Here is an 18036-nt window from a genome sequence, read left to right on the forward strand (position 1 = left end):
ACCAGGAGCAGTACGAACTATAATTGTTTTTACTGTAAAGCTCAAGCGCTCAAACACATATAGGCTCACTCATCAACCAATAATAACATCGGAAAAATGTACCCGGTTATTTACAGTACTCAAAAACTGAGCATACAAGTACGAAGAAGGCTTCTTGTTACCGAAGTGGCGTGACAAAGGCATGTTCACGATACCATTTTAACTCTATCATAGCCAGAGTAAGTACGGAGAATGAAAAAGGGGGAGGGGCAGACCTCGTATAGACGCCTTAATGTCGCTCAAGGCTCTTGAAACAAGTGTCAGGGGTCATCCAACAAAAAACGGCTGGAGATACCTGTGGCGGTCATCGGTGCCTTGAACAAGGCTTGGTACTCGCTGCGAAGGGTGAGTATACCACCGACTAACGAGTTCCTGGATGGAATGGATCAGGAGAACGAAAGTGGACTTAGATAAAGACGAGACCTTTACGGACGATACATCTGGTCGTTAGGGGAAACGTTAGGTATTCACAATCAATGGTGTTGAGCTTAACCACTCACCGATTATTCTACGAAGAAGTAGGTCAAATCATCGAGAAACATGTAAAAAGCGAGGAGAGTTCATACCGATAGTGTAACCAGTCCACAACTTCAGGCATCTCTTTCATGAGAAAAACACGGTCCATATGAACTGAATTTCCAGCCAAAACACCTTTCCGTTCCGCAGGTATCCATTTCTTGATGTACTTGAAAACTGCATCCGAAACGTAGTCCTTCGTGAAAGGGGAGGAGACGCTTGCATTTGTTAATCCTGACTGTGCTTGTGCATTCTTAAGTAAAACCATATAGGATATGGGCCTCGAAGACCTTTCACCTGCCCATGCTGTTTCCTGCACCATTCACCCATTCTAGTTTCTCGTGGAATTTTCAATATGAAACTCCATTTACGAGGTAAGGTGGATCAACTAACCCATCCAGATGTTCTTTGTCCACTCTGATGACATATTCTATGCCTTCATCGACCAATTCCAGATTTCCGTTCGTGATTAGGACCTGATCAATTGCTTTACACATTTCGTGTCTTAGTCTAGAATGAAAGGCCTTACAGCAATTTCCATGATCCTGTCTGTCTCTGGGTCGAGGCCAGTCATTTCGCAATCAATCCACACCATTGGCCCATCGGTAGGTTGAAGAGGCTCGGTACGACTTGCCATTTTCAGTTTCAAGTGGACTTGTGGGACAGTAGTGACTGTACGTCTGAAAGCGCGACTTGTGTAGGGCATGTGCCAGACAAGTCTCGTGTTTGGAACACGCCAGAAAGTGCTGGCTCGAGCACGTAACATGCAGAGTTGCTTGAGTCTTGACTGAGCCTGACTGGGTAGGAAGCGCTGATGGCATGGCACGTCACTCCACACAGGTGACAAGCACACTCTCAGGTCAACTCCTTACCCAAATTCCCTCTCTTTCTTATTGTTTGCCCCCCTTCTCATATTTTCTCGCTCTGATCACGTCCAAATCACGCCTCGGGATTCGAAAATATCAGTCGCGTGCACGTTACTTACTGTCGGTGACACGAGATTACACGTCAGTCTTGCGACCTGCTACCATCCTGAACTCAATTTTCCTCTTGACCCAGTATTGGAATGACCTGTTGTTGAACCCTCTATAGCAATCATTCGTCATGTTTCGTCGGAAGATGTACGCGAGGAAAGTTGCGTGGTTAGCGTTCGGCCTGCTGGTACTAGCTGTTATTGCCTCAACTGCTCAAGACGTTACTGGAGATAATTTGGCACCAGATATATCGAATGTAAATTCTTCTCTATATGCAAAGTGTTTGTGATACCACTTTGTCAACAGACCGCGTCCCTGGGGATACAGACGCAACAAGGCGACCTATCGGCCAGTCATCCAGAAGAAGCGGAACCTGGAATGCCGGTAGTGTGCATAAACATGGTCGTATTTAAATACCGAACTCATGTTGGTTCCGTTTTTACCAGGGGACGAATGCCGAATCTAGTCAAGAAATGGATCGAACATTAGAAGGTGCGATTCACCGTATGACGTTCTGTTTTGCTTGTACTGAGGGCAACCAATTGATTGTAGCTTCAAGAGCATACAAGCAAGCGATGTATACTTTGTCGACGATGACAGCAAACCCTCCGAGTCACACACACCTCTCTACATTTACAGCGGGATACACCGACAGTTCGATATCTCTCTTCTCATCTTTATCGCCCTATCTACAAGGGAAAGGACCTATTGGCACCTTTGCTCGAATCATCAGTAAACTTTATTCAAAGTTACCTAGTCAGGTATCAAGAACGGAGAAAGAGGGAGCAAAACAGCGAAGCGAGACCAGCAGGAGGGCCATCAAAGTGATTGATCTCCTTCAACACTCTGCAGAGCTTGGAAACATGGATGCACTCTTTACGATCGCGAAAATATATTTAGTATGTCAACCTTCAGATTCACCTCGATTCGTGGTGCTTACTTTCCGCAAGTTTCCTCCAACTTCACAGTTTCCCTCCGACCCACATCTTGCTTTTGATACTTTTTCTAGACATGCGGCCCTGACAGGCAATGGAACGTCGCAAGCATTTATCGCGTTTTTTTATGCTACTGGCTACCGTGGTATTGTTCCAATTGACCAAGCGAAGGCTCAGCTATACTACACTTTTGCTGCCAACGCACGAGATAAAGGCGCACAGATGGCACTAGGCTATCGCTATTGGAGTGGGATCGGTACACTTCAAGAGTGTCGGAGCGCCTTAGATTGGTATCAACGAGCAGCTTCACAAAGTGAGCAACTTTAAATTGAATGAACGTTCATGATCTCGTTCTCAATTGAATCTAAAGCCATGGACAAATTTGCTTCCGGACCGCCAGGTGGAAGGACACTTCCACAAACCCCCACCGTTCTGTCTGATCTCGTTGGTGGGGTATATGGCCCAGGGGCGAGCCATGCATCCACCGGTTTGAATGCCCATCGTGCGGCCATTAGAGCTGGTTTATCCAGGGCTTCAGGTGAAACGTGGGATGACATCCTTGACTACTATTTGGTATGTAGGCTTCTAGGTCTCAAATCTTTCAATTGAACTGAGCTTGTCTAGTTCAATGCCGAACGTGGCGAGATGGATTTCGCCTTTCGTCTCGGCAAGATCTACTACCAAGGAAGTATTTACGCATCTCCCGGAGGAATAGCGTCTGGCAGCGAAGGTGTTGGCGCCATTCCTCGAGATTACGGTTATGCGAAGCACTACTTCGAACAGATTGCCCGTCTCGTGTGGCCGCGTGATCCCGCTAACCCCCTTCAACATAAGACTTCGCCTCCAGTCAAGGAGGAAGGTGTACCTTTTGGTTTGGCAGCCGCTAGTGCTGGTTATCTCGGACGCATGTACCTAAGAGGGGAAAGTGTGAAAGCTGACCCCGCAATGGCCAAGATGTGGTTCGAGCGTGGCGAAGCCTATGGAGACCGGGAATGTCAAAACGGGCTCGGAATCATGTGGAGAGATGGGCTAATACCTGGATCCAAGGCTGATTATAAGAAGGCTATTCATTACTTCAAAGCAGCTGCAAACCAGGAACTGGCGGAAGCTCAGGTCAGTATTGCGAAGTTACACTTCCGTGAGTCACCTAATCACTCGCCGTCGGTTTGTCAAAGTTTAATCATGCAAAATAGAGAATGGTGATGTTGATTGGGCAACTCCGAACTTTGAGCAGGCCATCCGTTTGGGATCAAACTTTGAGGCATATTATTACCTTGGTCAAATCCATTGGGCACAAGCTACGAATCCAAACATTGTATCCAATGTTGCATCGGGTTCGTGTGCTATGGCGGTCTCATTCTTTAAGCTGGTCGCAGAACGTGGCAGTTGGGATGATGAACTTCTCAGAGAAGCTGAAGTTGCCTGGATGACTGGAACAGATCAAAGCCGAGAATTGGCCATGCTGAAATGGTGGGTTGCTGCGGAACAAGGGTCAGAAGTGGCACAGACTAATCTCGCATACGTACTGGATCAAGGTTGGTTTCGAGTCCTTATATATACCTCGTAGAAAGTCCTGACGACCTTTATCAGACAAGAGTATCTTACGCCTGACGCGATTCTCTCCCATGACTCCATCCAATGATACTGCTCGCCTAGCTTTGACGCAATGGACTCGCGCAGCTCGCCAGCATAACATAGATGCGTTAGTGAAGGTGGCTGACTATTACTATCATGGACTGGGGGTGCCGGATGAACCTGAGGTCACCAGACTTGAGAAGGCTGCGAAATACTACCAGGCCGCAGCAGATACTCACCAGAGTGCTTTGGCTATGTGGAATTTGGGCTGGATGTATGAGAATGGCGTCGGTGTCGTTCAGGTATGTACTGGTGGGACTGCTCAAATCACTGCTAACATTTGAGTCTGCAGGACTTCCACCTGGCTAAACGGCACTATGATCAAGCGCTGGAAACAAACTCGGAGGCCTATCTTCCTGTGTTCTTCTCTGTGGCGAAACTCTATATTCGAAGTATATGGCATTCTCTAATGGGTCGTGAGGGCGGCTTGAACCTTTGGGGTTTCGATGGGGAAGAAGGTATGAGAATCTTTAGTAGACCGAGGCTGTCTTCTGATACTCGATTATCAGCAACCCTCCATCACGATTCGCCGAAGGTTCACGAACTGGAAAGCGGAACGGACAGCTCTCCGGGAGAAAGGGTAGACGACCAAATGCTCTACGAGGACGAGGACGGTCCTTGGTATCTAGGAAAAGCCCGAGATGAATTCCATAAGAGAAATAATGGTCAAACGGCTGGAAGAGAGGAAGAGGATCCAATCGAATGGGCTAAAGCTCATAAGGATGCGGAGCGTGAACGAGACAGCGACTTTGGACCTGAAGATTATTTTGAAGCTGCACTAAGAGGTGGTAATAGAGAAGAGGTGGATTTTGATGAATTTTCGGAGACGATGTTACTCGTTCTGCTTGTCTTGACGGTGTCCATCCTCATATGGTTCCGGACTAGGATGGTTAGGCGGATGCGACATGATCAACAGCAGCAACGACAAAATGACCAACAACGGCCGCCTCACGTTCCTGGACCCAATGATCCGCCGCCAGGAAATGGACTGTTCCCACCAGGTGATCCAGGGAGGGCGGATTGGGCGGTTCTTCGGTGATTGATATGACTACATACGGGTAGATATAGCTCTAAAAATGCAGACTAAGTTATTGCCGACCTCGTCGATCACAAATCGATTTTGGGAATGGGGCTACGACTCGAGAACGGCGTGTTATTCCCACGCTTTGACTGTCGACTTGGTTCAAACTTAGAGTCTAACTTGACCGAGCTCCGTTACTTCTCATGCGTCGCTGAATTCCTCACTTATCGAAGCATTCGTAACAAAACTTACAATGGCCTCCGATTTCTCGGCTCTCGCTCCGCTCGTTCAGCAAATACTTTCTGCTCCTGGGACAGACTTGCGCACGATTAGCGCAAAGCGCGTCAGGCGGGAACTGTTGGCATTGGATCCGTCGCTTACACCCGAATTCCTGAAAGAACACAAGAGGGAGGTGGATGATGTTATAACGAGAGTGTTTGGTCAAGTTAGTGGTGGGAATGAGGATCAAGAAGCCGAGTCACACCGAAGTCAGTCTCCCTATGAAGAGGAACTGGAAGAACACGTCAAGGATGAGGAGGAAGCTGGTGATGCAGACGACAAGGAAGTCAACAAGCCCAAAAAAGGTCGAAAAGGGAAGAAGAATGGCAAGGAGATGAGCGACGCAGAGCTTGCGCGACAATTGTCCAGCGAAATCAACGGTCGCTCAAGGCGAAGCGGTGTAGGGAAAGGTAGCGGCCGCGGGTCCTCTAATAGTACTCCGAAGAAAGGAAAACGCAAGAGCGCTGCAACAGTCGATTCTGAAGATGACAGTGGTGAGGGGGGCGGTAAGAAGAAGAAGAAGAAAAAGTCCGGTAGTTCCAATACTCCTGCGAAGGGGGGTTTCGCAAAAGAGTACTTGCTCAGGTATCCGTTTCTTGTTCGATAACCATCAACAGTTCTCTGACGCCCAATAGTGCACCTTTGGCTACTCTTCTTCAGGTAGAAAAGCTCTCACGTCCGCAGGTGGTGAAACAGCTTTGGGTGTATATTAAGGGGAATGAATGTCAGAATCCGCAAAACAAACGGGAAATAATATGTGACGACAGTCTCAAGGCCGTCTTCAACACCGATAAGATCGACATGTTCAAAATGAATAAGGTGTTGGGCTCGTGAGTCTTCTATTCGTCCTTATCACCGGTTCCATCCATCTTATAATATTTACAGACATCTACACGAGAACGAGGGATAGCCGTGTTCGCATGGTTCTGTTCTCTGTTGGGTCAAGCTATCGATTTCCTTGTCTGCGAATCTCAATACGTTAATCATATATTAGCGCTATACTATTGTTTTTTCTACGTGTATTACGCTCAATCAGAATCTACCGATGTAAGATTTATATTGACTGGTGGGAACGTGTATAACGGGCCCCTTCAAAACCTGCGTTTCGGCGCTATATAGCACGAGAGCACTTGAAATGCTTCCTGTTAAAGCAAAGACGTCCTTGGTATTTGAACCCAGCGAAATTGAATGACCATCTGGATGGGAACTTGAAAGAAGGGGCCCTTCTCACTCTTCCCAAGCTCACCACTGGCACAATTGAATCACATCCTGATTCGTGACTGAAATGCTAACACGATCAAGCCTTGGGGCGTCTGTAAACTTGAGCTTGAACACGCGCGAACAACGATAATAAAGGACAAATGTTACAGTCTGAGTGGAGAGCGAGGAAGCAACGTACAAAACAATAACGACGACGACGAACAGCAAAGGGATAGAAAGCGAGGAGACGCATAGCTGTAAAGACTCGGAAAGCAATGCCACAAAGGTCATAAAGGGTTTAGGTATCGGGGTATACATGTATCATTGGTGAACCATCATGTCTGAATCGTCTCGAAAGCTCTCTCATCTGGCCCGAGCTCAGTCCCATGCAACACCCTCATATGGCGTAGGACCGCGTCAGTCCTTGAAAATGCTAGGTTGCAGGAAGGACACAGGTGTGAGACTCTTCTATGTATTCTCTCTATATGTCGGTCAATGTCGGATTTGCGCACGAACGTACTGTCACAGCCTTGAATAGTGCACGGGTATTTCTTGCCTCTCCCCTTTCGAGGCCTATCTTGGTATTCTTCTTCGCGATCGTCGTTGCTAGATCTTATTCGACGTTTCCGAGGTTCCAGATTTTCCTCCTCGACATAAGTGTCTTCCGCTGGTTCGTGGTCATCTACGTCCGAGTCCGGATAGATGACCATTTTACGCTTTCGTCGAGGATATTTCTTAGAAGGGTTCGGTTCATATACGGGTTCAGAACTTGAGAAACCGAGCATTTCTTCCTGGGATTTGAGACGATCTGTACCAATCTTGACATCGGAAGCCGAACATTGAGATCGCGATATAAGTAAAGGTTCGTTGCCAACTGATACCGGAGCTGTGGACACTGATGGAGTGGCAGCTTTCGACTTCGGTGGTCTACCACGCTTCACAGGCCGTGGTTGCGAAGATGTACCTAGTTGAGGAGTGTCGGAGAATGGTAAGGACCACCTGGCAACTTGGTTGAGGGGAATCTTTCGTGGTCTGACATTCTTTCGTCGAAGCGGAGTGATGATTTCATCGGATGTATGGGGAGATGTAAGGCCTTGATCCGTTGATTCCGTCTCGGAGCCCGTTTGGGCACTCTTCCTCCAAATCAACCGCTGCTGCCTCCTTGTCGGTAGAGTTCGTGTGGTAGTACGACTCGAGCTGACTACAACTATGCGGGCTCGCTTCGCTTCGCGCTCTTCCGTATCACTTTGCCCTTGCACAAATAGCAGCGACTTCGAGTGATGCGCAAGGTTCACGAATGCATTGTGGTCGACTGGCGAGTGCTCTACATCCAAGTGAGCGGGCAATGCGTCGGCGGTGTGAGAGGGACTGAGATCAGGGGTGAACGCCGCCTTTGTATGACTGATGGTCTGGGCGTTTGAATCAACGGGCGACAAGATTGGGGACGCAACGTTGAGGGGAGTATCGGGAAAGTACACAGAGGCGTCCGAGATCGAGGGGGTTGAGAATGATGGTAATGACATCGACGAGTGGTTGGAAGTGGTTGTTGGCGAGATAGATGAGGATGTAATGATCTCAGTTAGAGTGATGTCAAAAGGGGAACCTGACGAGAAATGAGGGCGAAATATCTTCAGCCGGTTCTCTGTCGGCGCAAGTCTCGTAAATGAATCTGGCGTGTCCAGATCATCCCGAGAGTAAATCAACATGGATTCCTGTGTAAGATCATGAAACTGCAGTTGTTTCGTTTCCTTTTCCCGTCTCTCGTCAGCCCACTTATTGTTATGCCGATCCACCTCTGCCACAAAAGGGGAAGCCTGGTAATCTTCTCCCTTGAGCGGGGGTAAGTGATACTTGTCCAAGCCGAAAGGAGAATTGCTCCAGCCTGGGGGGTATGGAAATCGCGGTTTGTAACTGATTTTGTCGGTGGGCACCAGCGCATTTCGGATGGCTTGTTTCGGGTTCGTGCGGTAGTGAGTCTTGATATGGTGCCGAAGGGCAAGGGGAGTCTTGAAATTCTTCCGGCAAGTGAGCAAAGGACATGCTCGAGTAGAGACTAGTCTGTAATGCAATTGCTCCCCTTCAAGAAGGACTCGACGACCAACGTTTGAGAATTCGGTGGTTACGCCGGACTCATGAGAAGACCGGCTCAAATCCTCTGACGAAGGCTCAGAAGGAAAGTCAGTCCAACCAGTACCATCTTCCAAAGCAGAAACGTCGAGAAGATCTTCAATCAAAAGCTCTGATGGGGATTCGCTCAACATTGAAGGAGGGTGTGCGCAGGAAGTGGGCGATGAGACTAGGCTACGCGCCGGAGACTTTGTCGGTTCCGTGAACTGAGCCGTCATCGAATCGGCTGTCCATTCCTCCGTATATGTACACCGAGGGAAGGCTTGTAGGGTAACCTACATCCCAGACAAAGGCACTCAATTTGTGTCGATATCAGTGAAGAAACAAAACTGACAGTTCGGGCGGGTTCGCGCGGCGAGGCCTCCCAATGATGCCGCTGATTCCTGCTTTTAGACCATCAGCATAAGAGATAGGGGCAAGAGTAAGAGCGAACCTACAAATCGTAGTACGTGGTGGGAGGTGAGACCGACAATGCCATGAAGTGTTTGGATGGGAATTGATGCGTCCATCCTTGTGTGTTATATACCCAGCAAATCTTGTGGGTCCATTTCGCCACGCCTGTAACATGAGACCTGAACATTCACCTATACCGAGTCATTTTCATAAGCGCCAAATCTGGAATCGCGCCTGATTCGAGTATTTATGAGGAGGACCTGTGGTTTGTAGCATTTCACGATGCTAAACACAATTAAACCCAAGCATCCTCAAATGTCGTCCAACGTCCTCTGAGTGGATGTTCAAACACGGCAGAGGGCAGAAGACCGATTATTTAATTAGCAGGGACGACGGGAATAAGCGAGATCAAAGGTAAGCGCTCGCCTTCATATTGAGATTATCGAGGATACCACGCATTGACAGACCTGCAGCGCAGCAGCTGAGGGCGCCGGCAAGGATGTGATGCACGAGGCTTTACAGCAAGAAGCTCAAAGGAAGGACAGTCGGGAGCGAGGATATATTGACAATAAACATGCCAATTTTATCGATTTCAGCTCCCAGCTACTAGCTAGTAGCTAAACAAGGAAGGGCTTTACCGAGGAAGGACATATCGAGAACAAGGACAAAAGAACAGGGACTGGGAGCCTGTGCGGGTTATTTGGGTCGCGAAGCCAATGAACCATGTGAAGGTAAGAGTCATAGTTCGAGATTTCTCTCTGAAAGCGTGCCAGGACCTACTGCAAAGTTGATTTGTTGGAGTTTGTTTCCTGGCGCCTAGCTGCAGTGTACGTTCCTGTACGTTCGAGAGTTGCTTCACTCACTCCTTGGTTTGCTACTTGCACTCGGGACAGGGAATACTACCTCTGATATGTCTATCGCCGGAGATGAGTCCAACAGCTCAATACTTTCCTCAAGCCTTCTGCGCGACCGCGACACCTAGCATGAGCTAGATGGATCATGGATATCATACAACAATCATACAAAGTACAAGACTGTTCACACGTGAGCGTGGCACCATTTATAGGTACAATAAACCCCTAGAACCGTTTGTTCTGATAAATACTCAGAGAGGTCGAACTAGGGTCTTGCCGGCTTCTCATGCAACCTCCACCATCGTTTTCATTCCCATTCCCTCACCTCCCTCTCGAAATCTCATTCCTGATCATCGACCAAGCGTCACGTCCCGACTTCGATAGAGAACCCGTACACCCTCGACTGGCCTACATCGATCCACTTACCTTATCCTTGGTCTGTCATTCATTTCGGAAAATCGCCATGTCCAACCTTCTGAACAGGGTTATCCTGAAATCAAATGATCAACTCTATTTGTTCATAAACTCTATACGCTTTCAACGTCAATGGCGAGCGGAAGGCAGTCGACTGGCACTGGATTATCCGTTCTTAGTGCGACACATGCACGCTTCTGATGTCTGGGACTTAGTCGTCAGTCAAGCAGCGGACGACTTCATTGATCATAAAACACTTCAAGAGGTTATGAGAAGCATAGACTCGGTTTCGCTCAGTTTTGAAGCTTCTCATATTCTCCATGACGGGTTTCAATATGTACCCGCGCCCCTCACGAACGAATGGAGATGTCGGAGAATATCCCTCACTGGGAGTCACTTTAGGTGGCTTCCATTCACCTCCAGCCCAGGTGGGATGGGATTCATGTCGCAGATCACACACCTCACCCTCTGGATTGAATCCGGTAGCTCTCCCTCCGACGAGCATGAGGCCCCTCTACCAGAGTGGGCACGTCGCCTTCCCTTCTTCGCGCTTCCCAGTCTAAATCACCTAGCATTTCCTCTGTGGTATTGGCGAAACCCGGGGGAGGCCAACCTGTATTTCTACATCGTCACACCTTGTATTGGAGTGTCAGGTGCATTCGAGAAGTGGGCAAGAGGAGAAAAATCTGCTGTCTTGATAGACAAGTTCAACGTACCGTCCAATGTTTTTCGGGACAATACACTGAACGTATGGGACAGCATTTATGCGCAGATTCTGACGGAACGGATATGGACGAAAAGTATTGGTGGTCGTGAAACCAAAAGTTACAGTATTCTTTAGAGACAAATCATACATGTACACAAATGTCATGGACTTGAATATTTTCCATCGTAGATCACCGGGCTCATCACTATAACTTCAACACTTGATGTTTAATTCCTAGGGAACATGAGACATAAGGCTGAAATCAGACAAAATGATCTTACCGATGTGGTCCATGAAACGGTTTATGTTTACAGCTCGATCATTGTCCACTACCAGCCCATAGTCCCTAACGAGTTTCTTGAGATTCTCGGCTATGACTGATCGTGAGCAAATAGCCAGTACATATACATAATATTTATTACTCACTGTCGTAAGTGAGAAGGGAATTCAAATCTGCGGGATAAACGTCGCTCTTTCGTCCAGACTCGTTTACAAACTCCTTGAGTGGTTCTTGGAGTGAATTCTCTAGGTCATAGTAAGCGTGAATACCCCGAGCCTTCCTGTATAACACGCAGACGATCAGAAGTGACCTCGCACTACGATACTTTACACAAGCAAACTTACGAGTTGGTCAAAGATGTTGTAACACACTTCACTTGTGCTTGACAATCAGCGAGCTGCTCTTTCAACGGGATAGGAATATGGTTGGTGATTTGCGCATCAACTTGCTCCTTGACGGTCTTTGCAATTTCCGCCTTGATGTGGTCCTGCATATCGTCCCTTCAATCGACCGGTTTCAGTCACAGGGAGTAGAAGACAGCGTGTAACGTTTACTGTAGTCGCGATAAAATTCGGCTCCGTAGGTCCTCACGAACCCACTTCTTCGTATTATCCAAAGTATCCCGCTCCTTGAGTCTCTGTCGTTTTACAGCCGTGTCAAGTTGTTTGATGTCTTCACCAATATCTGCCTGGAAGGATGATCTCGATCAGTAAGCTAAAACCAAGCATATATCTCGAAAGCTACTAACCTGACCCTGACCCAGTTGGACGATATTCTCCTGCTGGGCAGAAGCAGATGATCGTAGTGTAGTACATCTTGAGGATACTACTTAGAGTCTGTTTATAGAACCACTAGAAACTCACAGCTGGTTTAGCTGGTTTGACAAGTTTTGAACAGCGACATGGTTGTGTCGACGGCCTGGCACAGGGGTCGCTGAGCCGCTCTCTGTTTCGTTTAGACGTCTCGTCGACATGATGGATGAGATACAAGGCTTGCAAGCTGCGCTTTCATCTACCCCGCACGCCTTGAGGCAGCCGCATGTCCCAAGCTGATGGACCTTCTTTGAATTAGATCCGCAGTTTTCAGGTCCGACCCTACCGATCTAGAAAGTTGTTCAAGATTTGAATTTGTCGTGGCGTCGACTGTTCTTTGAGAAAAAAACGAGGAAGGCGCGATGAAACACAGCGTTGGAACAATAAGTATATGTCGCACTGCCTATAACAGGTAAGCTTTGTTGTTGGTTCGAGTGGGATTTCTGCGGGAGAAGTCGTCGTGGCTTACCCATAAAAGGTGCGAATTACATGAACTGAGGCGCCGTTTATACTTGGGATCCTCTGCCGAGCAACCTAAGAGAGAAATCTCCAGGCTGGAAACATGAAAATGTTTTCAAGCTTCTTTGACACCACCATACATCAGAAGTCGAAGATGTCCCAGAGTTCCCGTAGTGTCCGTCGACGACCGACGAATCATTTTCGTTTCCGGAAATGAGCCTCGAACGTTCAAATGATACTCGCCCAACACCCAATACAGGAACATGGCCGGCGGTTGTACATAACTTACAGACAATATACTGTCCGACGTTCATCCAGATTCCAGGACAGTCTGAGTTAATATCGGTGAGTGCATTAAGATCAGTTCACCATGCACCAGAATTATGATAATCCGCAGTTTTGGAGATTTCTACCTGGCAACGACACTATTCAGGCATGTTTTTGAAGTAAGCCAGTTTGAAGCCAGTCCAAGTTGTTATAGGTGATGTTACATAAGGTTACGCATGTGACACAGTCGCATGCTTGCGTCAGAATTGAATTTGTTACAGGACACGCTCCTCATCGCCTCCCCACTCTGTCACTGTCAGTGTTCTGAGTAAACAGCTTGTGAGGGAATTCTTCTTCTTTACTTGAATCTCATACAATTAAGAGCCACAGGTTGATATCTTCTCAGCTTCATTTCTCAGCTTCATCTCTCACTTCTCTAAGGGGTGTTGTATTCTGTTGAATCAAAATGGGTGGTGCTGGTACGTGTTCCTCCCGACCCTCTCAGCCTTTTACTCAAGTGCTACTTGCCATATGTTGAACTAAACAAACTGTCAAATCCCTCCCGTTTTTGCAATCGCCAACACACCGTCAACGCCTCGCATCCGTGAACCAGGCTGGTTGTTTTTGTTTGCAGTGCTCATGGCTGCCGCCTTGTTGTTCTGCATGGTTTTCTTCGTGAGTTGGTGCAAGTGTACGTTAATGTCAAGTATCTTGAATTTATCTGTTCCAGATCATTATGTTCTCCGACCTAGAATGCGACTATATCAACCCTATAGATCTCTGCAACAAGCTCAACCAAGTGCGTACAGTCGTCGCTATCCCTCTCCTGGCTCATGAGGTTACTTTATTTCACAGTTCGTTCTACCTGAAAACATCGCACACGCCTTCCTGACCTTGCTGTTCTTGATTTCTGGACAATGGATAGCCTTCCTGTTGAATGCTCCGCTTTTGGTGTTCAATGTGATTAAGTGAGTGGTAGATATTACCTCCTATGGCTTTTCCGTCACCGAATGTCGTTCAGAATCCGAAGCAAAAACCACATGTACGACGCGACAGAAATTTTCCGAACGCTACCGAACCACAAGAAAGAGAGTTTTATTAAGCTTGGATTCTATCTTCTTTCCTTCTTTTACTATCTCTATCGGTATGTTCTCTCCTCTGGCCTTTACACCGTCACTTACGGTTCTTACGCCTGTAGAATGATTGTCGCGCTTATCGCAGAGAGCGAGTGATGAAGGAATGGCAATAGAAGACAGTTGAAGAAGACGTGCCATGCCCATATTACTATTCACCATGTCTCTAAATTTCAACTCGGATATTGGTCGAATGTTTTCATTTACTAAAACACTTTCTGTTCTCGTTGGCGTGGATAAACGATTGAGATAAACAAAATGGGTTAACGGAGACATGGGGGAGAAAGACAGTGTGATAGATAGTACAAAAGGACAAGTGAACTGTATGAACCACCGACCCATCGTCTTTTGAGGAGATACGAAGAGACGATATTGGGTGCTAAGGCGTCCAGTTGCTCAGGACACGGCCTGACACTCGAACGACCGCCTGGACAATTCTGAAAAAGAATTGACGGTCATGAGCAACAGGGGAAGAACATGGCCGTGTCGCCGCACGAAGAAAAAAATTTGCACAACGTCAACGAAAGTTTATAGGCTGAGTGTGGGAATCTTGAGGGTAGGCTCGTTACGGGTGCACAAAGGTCTCAAAGGCCCAATTGACTGGTACCCTCTTAACTGGAGTTATCTATCCCTTGTGACGTTGCTGGCCGCATGCTCTTTCACATGTTACGACGACAAGTTGACGCTGTTGATCATCGATCAAAGCTCCGAGCAGCTTAGGTCGTTTGCGGTAGCTTATCTATTTTATCTTTAACCACATCGTACCGCTACCCAGACAGATGCCTCTCTATCTCTGTGTTGACTGTGGAGGATCCAAAACTTCAGCAGTCATTTGCGACGGTGATGGTCAAATTATAGGTCGTGCATACGGTGGTTCATCCAATTTAGCCTATGTTGGCTTTGAGGCTTTCATGAACGCGATTCGAATTTCGGTGGGCGATGCCCTCAAGACTTGCGTTTCACCTCCATCCGTTGAGCCAGTCTCACTTCCACCATCGAATCTCACTTTTGCGGCAGCTTGGCTTGGGGTCTCTGGCGTTGACTCACCCGCAGCCGTCGCATCCATCTTGCAGCCTCTCTCGGATCTTCTCGGTATCCCAATGGGACCGAAACTCGCAGTTGCAAATGATACTCATTTGCTTGCATCACCGGTGCAAAGGTATCCAGACGTGACGTCTGCTGTCGCCGTAGTTGGAGGAACAGGCGCAACCGCTGCCTCCTTTAGAAAGGCAGTTGGACAGTTGGAAGAGGTAGGCAGGATTGGTGGTTGGGGATGGATTCTGGGAGATGAAGGTGGTGGTTTTAGTGTCGGAAGAGAGGCCATTCGTTACATCCTAGCTCGCAATGACAGAGATTCCGTCAAACGACGCGGCTCTTTACCACTCGCCAAGGAAGGCTCCCTTGAAGACCGCATATTACGATACTTCAGTTGCAATACCATTATGGAACTTCTAAACGAAGTACACGCTGCCGATCCAGGGTCCATTTCATCGTCAGCTCCTACCACGCAACTGACAGCGCCCCATTTGTCCCTCACACGAGAAAAACGCTTGTCATCGTTGTCGCCATTGGTGTTTTCCGCTGCTTTCGAGAACAATGATACAGAAGCATTGGCGGTTCTCCAACTTTGTGCGGGAATGTTGGCGGACCAAATCGCCGTCCTGGTGGGAGAACGCACCGAGGAACAACCTGGACTTGTCTCAGCCAATGAGAGTGTTCTGTCATTTGGAGGCTCTTTGGTTGGCCTCAAAGTATATCGGAAGATGGTTCTGGATGCTTTGACTGAGAAGGGTCATGTTTTCCGACGAGTCGAGTTTGTGGACGATGCTGCTGCTTCTGGTGCTCTGGCATTGGCTGTTCGGTACAAGTCCAATGCTTAAGATATATGGAATAGTATTCTGTAAACTATTAGACTATGTGTTTGTATTCATAAGGAAGGTTTGTGACTGCCGTTAGTCATTGTCAGCGTCGCGTTCTTTATCCTCACCATCATCTTGAATGGCGGAATCCAGCTGGAACCTGGCTAGAGTGTTTGCCTTGCTCACTATGCTTTATTTCTTCTCTTCGGTATTATTTACGACATGCCATCTCTTAGCGATACCCGTGCAAGGGTGTATCTTATATCTCGTCGAAGCCTTCATCTCGCCTTTCGCCAAGCAAGTCATTCCTGATCTGCTCACTTCGGGACCCAAAACAATACCGACAGAGCTCAATAGATTCCTTTATGATCTCGGCTCGCCTTCCCATGAATCTGGTGCTGGTGTCTTCTGGAACGCGTCTCAGTCAAGCACATCAATTCGCATGTCGGAAAAATTATTCCTCTCCAAAGCCTTCTCAAATTCCATGCATCCCAGTAGGATAGTTCCGTTCTTCTATCGTGCCAACGGTCGTTTCGATGCGGAAGACATCACAGTGACGACGCAGATAACGAGCAATCGTCTCCATGTCTTCGAAAGGTTGGTAAGACATTACCAAGGTGTGCGTTCACTCTAATGACAGTATCCTGGTTGATCTCAGGCATGTCGCGCCTTGTTCTCATTTCTACAGGACCTATCTCAGTCACTATACATGTCAAAAACAACGCCCTCCACATACACGATTTTCTCGACTCCCTTCACTCGCTATACACGTCTACACCGCTCATGGCTCGCAATGTCGATGTACATCTTGCCATAGACTCCTTCGATCGTCAATTCAACACTTGGCGCAACATTGCCAGGTTCTTTGCAAGCACGGACTATGTGATGATGCTGGATATAGATTTCTTCTTGTGCACGGACTTTCGTAGTGCCATACGAGCGAGCGGATCCGTTATCAAGAAGTTGCGCGAAGGGAATTCTGCGTTTGTCATTCCGGCTTTTGAATATGTTGATCATTCGGAGGGGGTAGACTATACTAATTTTCCGAAGGACAAAAAGGTCAGATACGTTACCTTTTTTGCCACCTCTCTCATCAGTCCACCCGTGCATACGAAACTGTAGGCTCTATTGTCCCTTGTAAAGGAGGGCCGGATTTCGGCATTCCACGCTATCTGGGAAGCTGGTCACAACAGTACTGACTATGCAAGGTTTTATTCTGCACCTCCCGGAGAAGTTTACAGAGTTTCAAAATATCAAGCAGCTTATGAACCCTACGTTGTCTACAAGAAGGAAGGCCCGCCTTGGTATACTTCGAATGATTCCTCAGTTATTCTCTCCATGTGACGAGACTATGTTAGGTGCGACGAACGATTCATTGGGTATGGCGGAAATAAAGCTGCCTGTCTGTTCGAGATGTATCTCTCCGGGATAACATACTATGTACTCTCCGATCACTTCATAATCCACCAAAACCACCTATATGAGGAAAAGGCCCGCAAAAACGAGGTCTGTTCTCTCTCATCTGTTTTTGGTCCAGCTTTATTCATGTGTTCTACAGAGAATATTCAACAAGAAAGTCTACAAAGACTTCAAGGAGGAAACGTGTTTAAGGCGGGTATTATTTCCCAGGTAAAGAACAAGTAGGTTGAATGTTTCCTACCTAGGTACCTCAAACATTACCGTGAAGTGGGGTACCTCAGCACCCCGCGGGGCTACAACCTCCAGGATGAATGCCAAAAGATCAATGCTATTTCTGGATTTGCTGCGGAGGTATGTCTCTTCTTGTCCTGTATCTCCGCCGTTCGGTTTGTGATTGTGCACAGATTATCGGGGACCTGTAGTCTGTTTGCAAGTGCTATAGATTCTAGTTATTTGGAAGTGCCCAGTTCCAGAAGGACGTTGTTCATATAAACAGAAGTGTCTGGTCGTTGCTTATGGGTCCATTTTCATAATCACGTTCGCGATTTTACCTTGAGGTTCGCTTCCTTGTCCTTTCCTCCTCTCTTGAGTATCGCATGTGCCAAACAAATTGATCAGGAGTGAGGGGCAAGTGTGAATATCCAAGATCATCGCTAATGATGGTTACTGGTCGGCCCGCCATTCGTTCTTACATTTTTCTGGATTCGGAACGGT

At 47.5% G+C, this 18036-nt stretch overlaps 9 protein-coding genes across 10 annotated transcripts; 6 read left to right on the forward strand and 3 right to left on the reverse strand.

The window, feature by feature from the left end:
• Window positions 1–47: 47 nt before the first annotated feature.
• On the reverse strand, window positions 48–1385 carry E1B28_010080 (uncharacterized protein). Its single transcript, XM_043155027.1, has 9 exons — window positions 1085–1385; window positions 949–1031; window positions 853–886; window positions 606–793; window positions 540–547; window positions 463–479; window positions 335–411; window positions 255–286; window positions 48–204 (listed from the first exon to the last, which is right to left on the reverse strand). Exons 1-9 carry the CDS (start codon window positions 1319–1321, stop codon window positions 158–160), a joined length of 723 nt encoding a protein of 240 aa, XP_043007488.1. The 5' UTR covers window positions 1322–1385; the 3' UTR covers window positions 48–157.
• Window positions 1386–1392: 7 nt separating this feature from the next.
• On the forward strand, window positions 1393–5232 carry E1B28_010081 (uncharacterized protein). 2 transcript variants are annotated; one of them, XM_043155028.1, is made up of 12 exons: window positions 1393–1562; window positions 1615–1785; window positions 1836–1913; window positions 1976–2021; window positions 2082–2428; window positions 2480–2777; window positions 2835–3037; window positions 3089–3602; window positions 3658–3999; window positions 4055–4341; window positions 4392–4557; window positions 4609–5232. In XM_043155028.1, the coding sequence occupies exons 2-12, from the start codon at window positions 1660–1662 to the stop codon at window positions 5136–5138; spliced, it is 2937 nt and encodes a 978-aa protein (XP_043007489.1). In that variant the 5' UTR covers window positions 1393–1562; window positions 1615–1659; the 3' UTR covers window positions 5139–5232. The 2 variants fall into 2 exon arrangements, with proteins under 2 accessions (XP_043007489.1, XP_043007490.1); XM_043155029.1 differs by having other exon boundaries at window positions 1403–1562; window positions 1836–2021.
• Window positions 5233–5373: 141 nt separating this feature from the next.
• On the forward strand, window positions 5374–6309 carry E1B28_010082 (uncharacterized protein; the record flags this gene model as incomplete). Its single annotated transcript, XM_043155030.1, has 3 exons — window positions 5374–5984; window positions 6035–6229; window positions 6285–6309. The coding sequence occupies 3 exons, from the start codon at window positions 5374–5376 to the stop codon at window positions 6307–6309; spliced, it is 831 nt and encodes a 276-aa protein (XP_043007491.1).
• Window positions 6310–6934: 625 nt separating this feature from the next.
• On the reverse strand, window positions 6935–9204 carry E1B28_010083 (uncharacterized protein; the record flags this gene model as incomplete). The annotated part of the gene is made up of 3 exons (XM_043155031.1): window positions 6935–9001; window positions 9061–9112; window positions 9164–9204. The coding sequence occupies 3 exons, from the start codon at window positions 9202–9204 to the stop codon at window positions 6935–6937; spliced, it is 2160 nt and encodes a 719-aa protein (XP_043007492.1).
• Window positions 9205–10259: 1055 nt separating this feature from the next.
• E1B28_010084 (uncharacterized protein) lies at window positions 10260–11228 on the forward strand (the record flags this gene model as incomplete). The annotated part of the gene is made up of 1 exon (XM_043155032.1): window positions 10260–11228. One exon carries the CDS (start codon window positions 10260–10262, stop codon window positions 11226–11228), a length of 969 nt encoding a protein of 322 aa, XP_043007493.1.
• Window positions 11229–11298: 70 nt separating this feature from the next.
• On the reverse strand, window positions 11299–12346 carry E1B28_010085 (uncharacterized protein; the record flags this gene model as incomplete). Its single annotated transcript, XM_043155033.1, has 7 exons — window positions 11299–11327; window positions 11375–11464; window positions 11520–11653; window positions 11718–11873; window positions 11928–12061; window positions 12122–12188; window positions 12237–12346. The coding sequence occupies 7 exons, from the start codon at window positions 12344–12346 to the stop codon at window positions 11299–11301; spliced, it is 720 nt and encodes a 239-aa protein (XP_043007494.1).
• Window positions 12347–13198: 852 nt separating this feature from the next.
• E1B28_010086 (uncharacterized protein) lies at window positions 13199–14271 on the forward strand. Its single transcript, XM_043155034.1, has 6 exons — window positions 13199–13390; window positions 13525–13586; window positions 13642–13710; window positions 13767–13879; window positions 13933–14055; window positions 14110–14271. Exons 1-6 carry the CDS (start codon window positions 13378–13380, stop codon window positions 14141–14143), a joined length of 414 nt encoding a protein of 137 aa, XP_043007495.1. The 5' UTR covers window positions 13199–13377; the 3' UTR covers window positions 14144–14271.
• A 325-nt stretch (window positions 14272–14596) lies between these two features.
• E1B28_010087 (uncharacterized protein) lies at window positions 14597–16014 on the forward strand. Its single transcript, XM_043155035.1, has one exon. It carries the CDS (start codon window positions 14824–14826, stop codon window positions 15922–15924), a length of 1101 nt encoding a protein of 366 aa, XP_043007496.1. The 5' UTR covers window positions 14597–14823; the 3' UTR covers window positions 15925–16014.
• Window positions 16015–16042: 28 nt separating this feature from the next.
• On the forward strand, window positions 16043–17744 carry E1B28_010088 (uncharacterized protein; the record flags this gene model as incomplete). The annotated part of the gene is made up of 7 exons (XM_043155036.1): window positions 16043–16520; window positions 16592–16962; window positions 17026–17207; window positions 17262–17409; window positions 17462–17514; window positions 17568–17673; window positions 17727–17744. 7 exons carry the CDS (start codon window positions 16043–16045, stop codon window positions 17742–17744), a joined length of 1356 nt encoding a protein of 451 aa, XP_043007497.1.
• Window positions 17745–18036: the final 292 nt, after the last annotated feature.

Source organism: Marasmius oreades, chromosome 6 (assembly GCF_018924745.1).
Source record: "Marasmius oreades isolate 03SP1 chromosome 6, whole genome shotgun sequence".
In the NCBI taxonomy this organism is placed as follows: Eukaryota; Fungi; Basidiomycota; class Agaricomycetes; order Agaricales; family Marasmiaceae; genus Marasmius; species Marasmius oreades.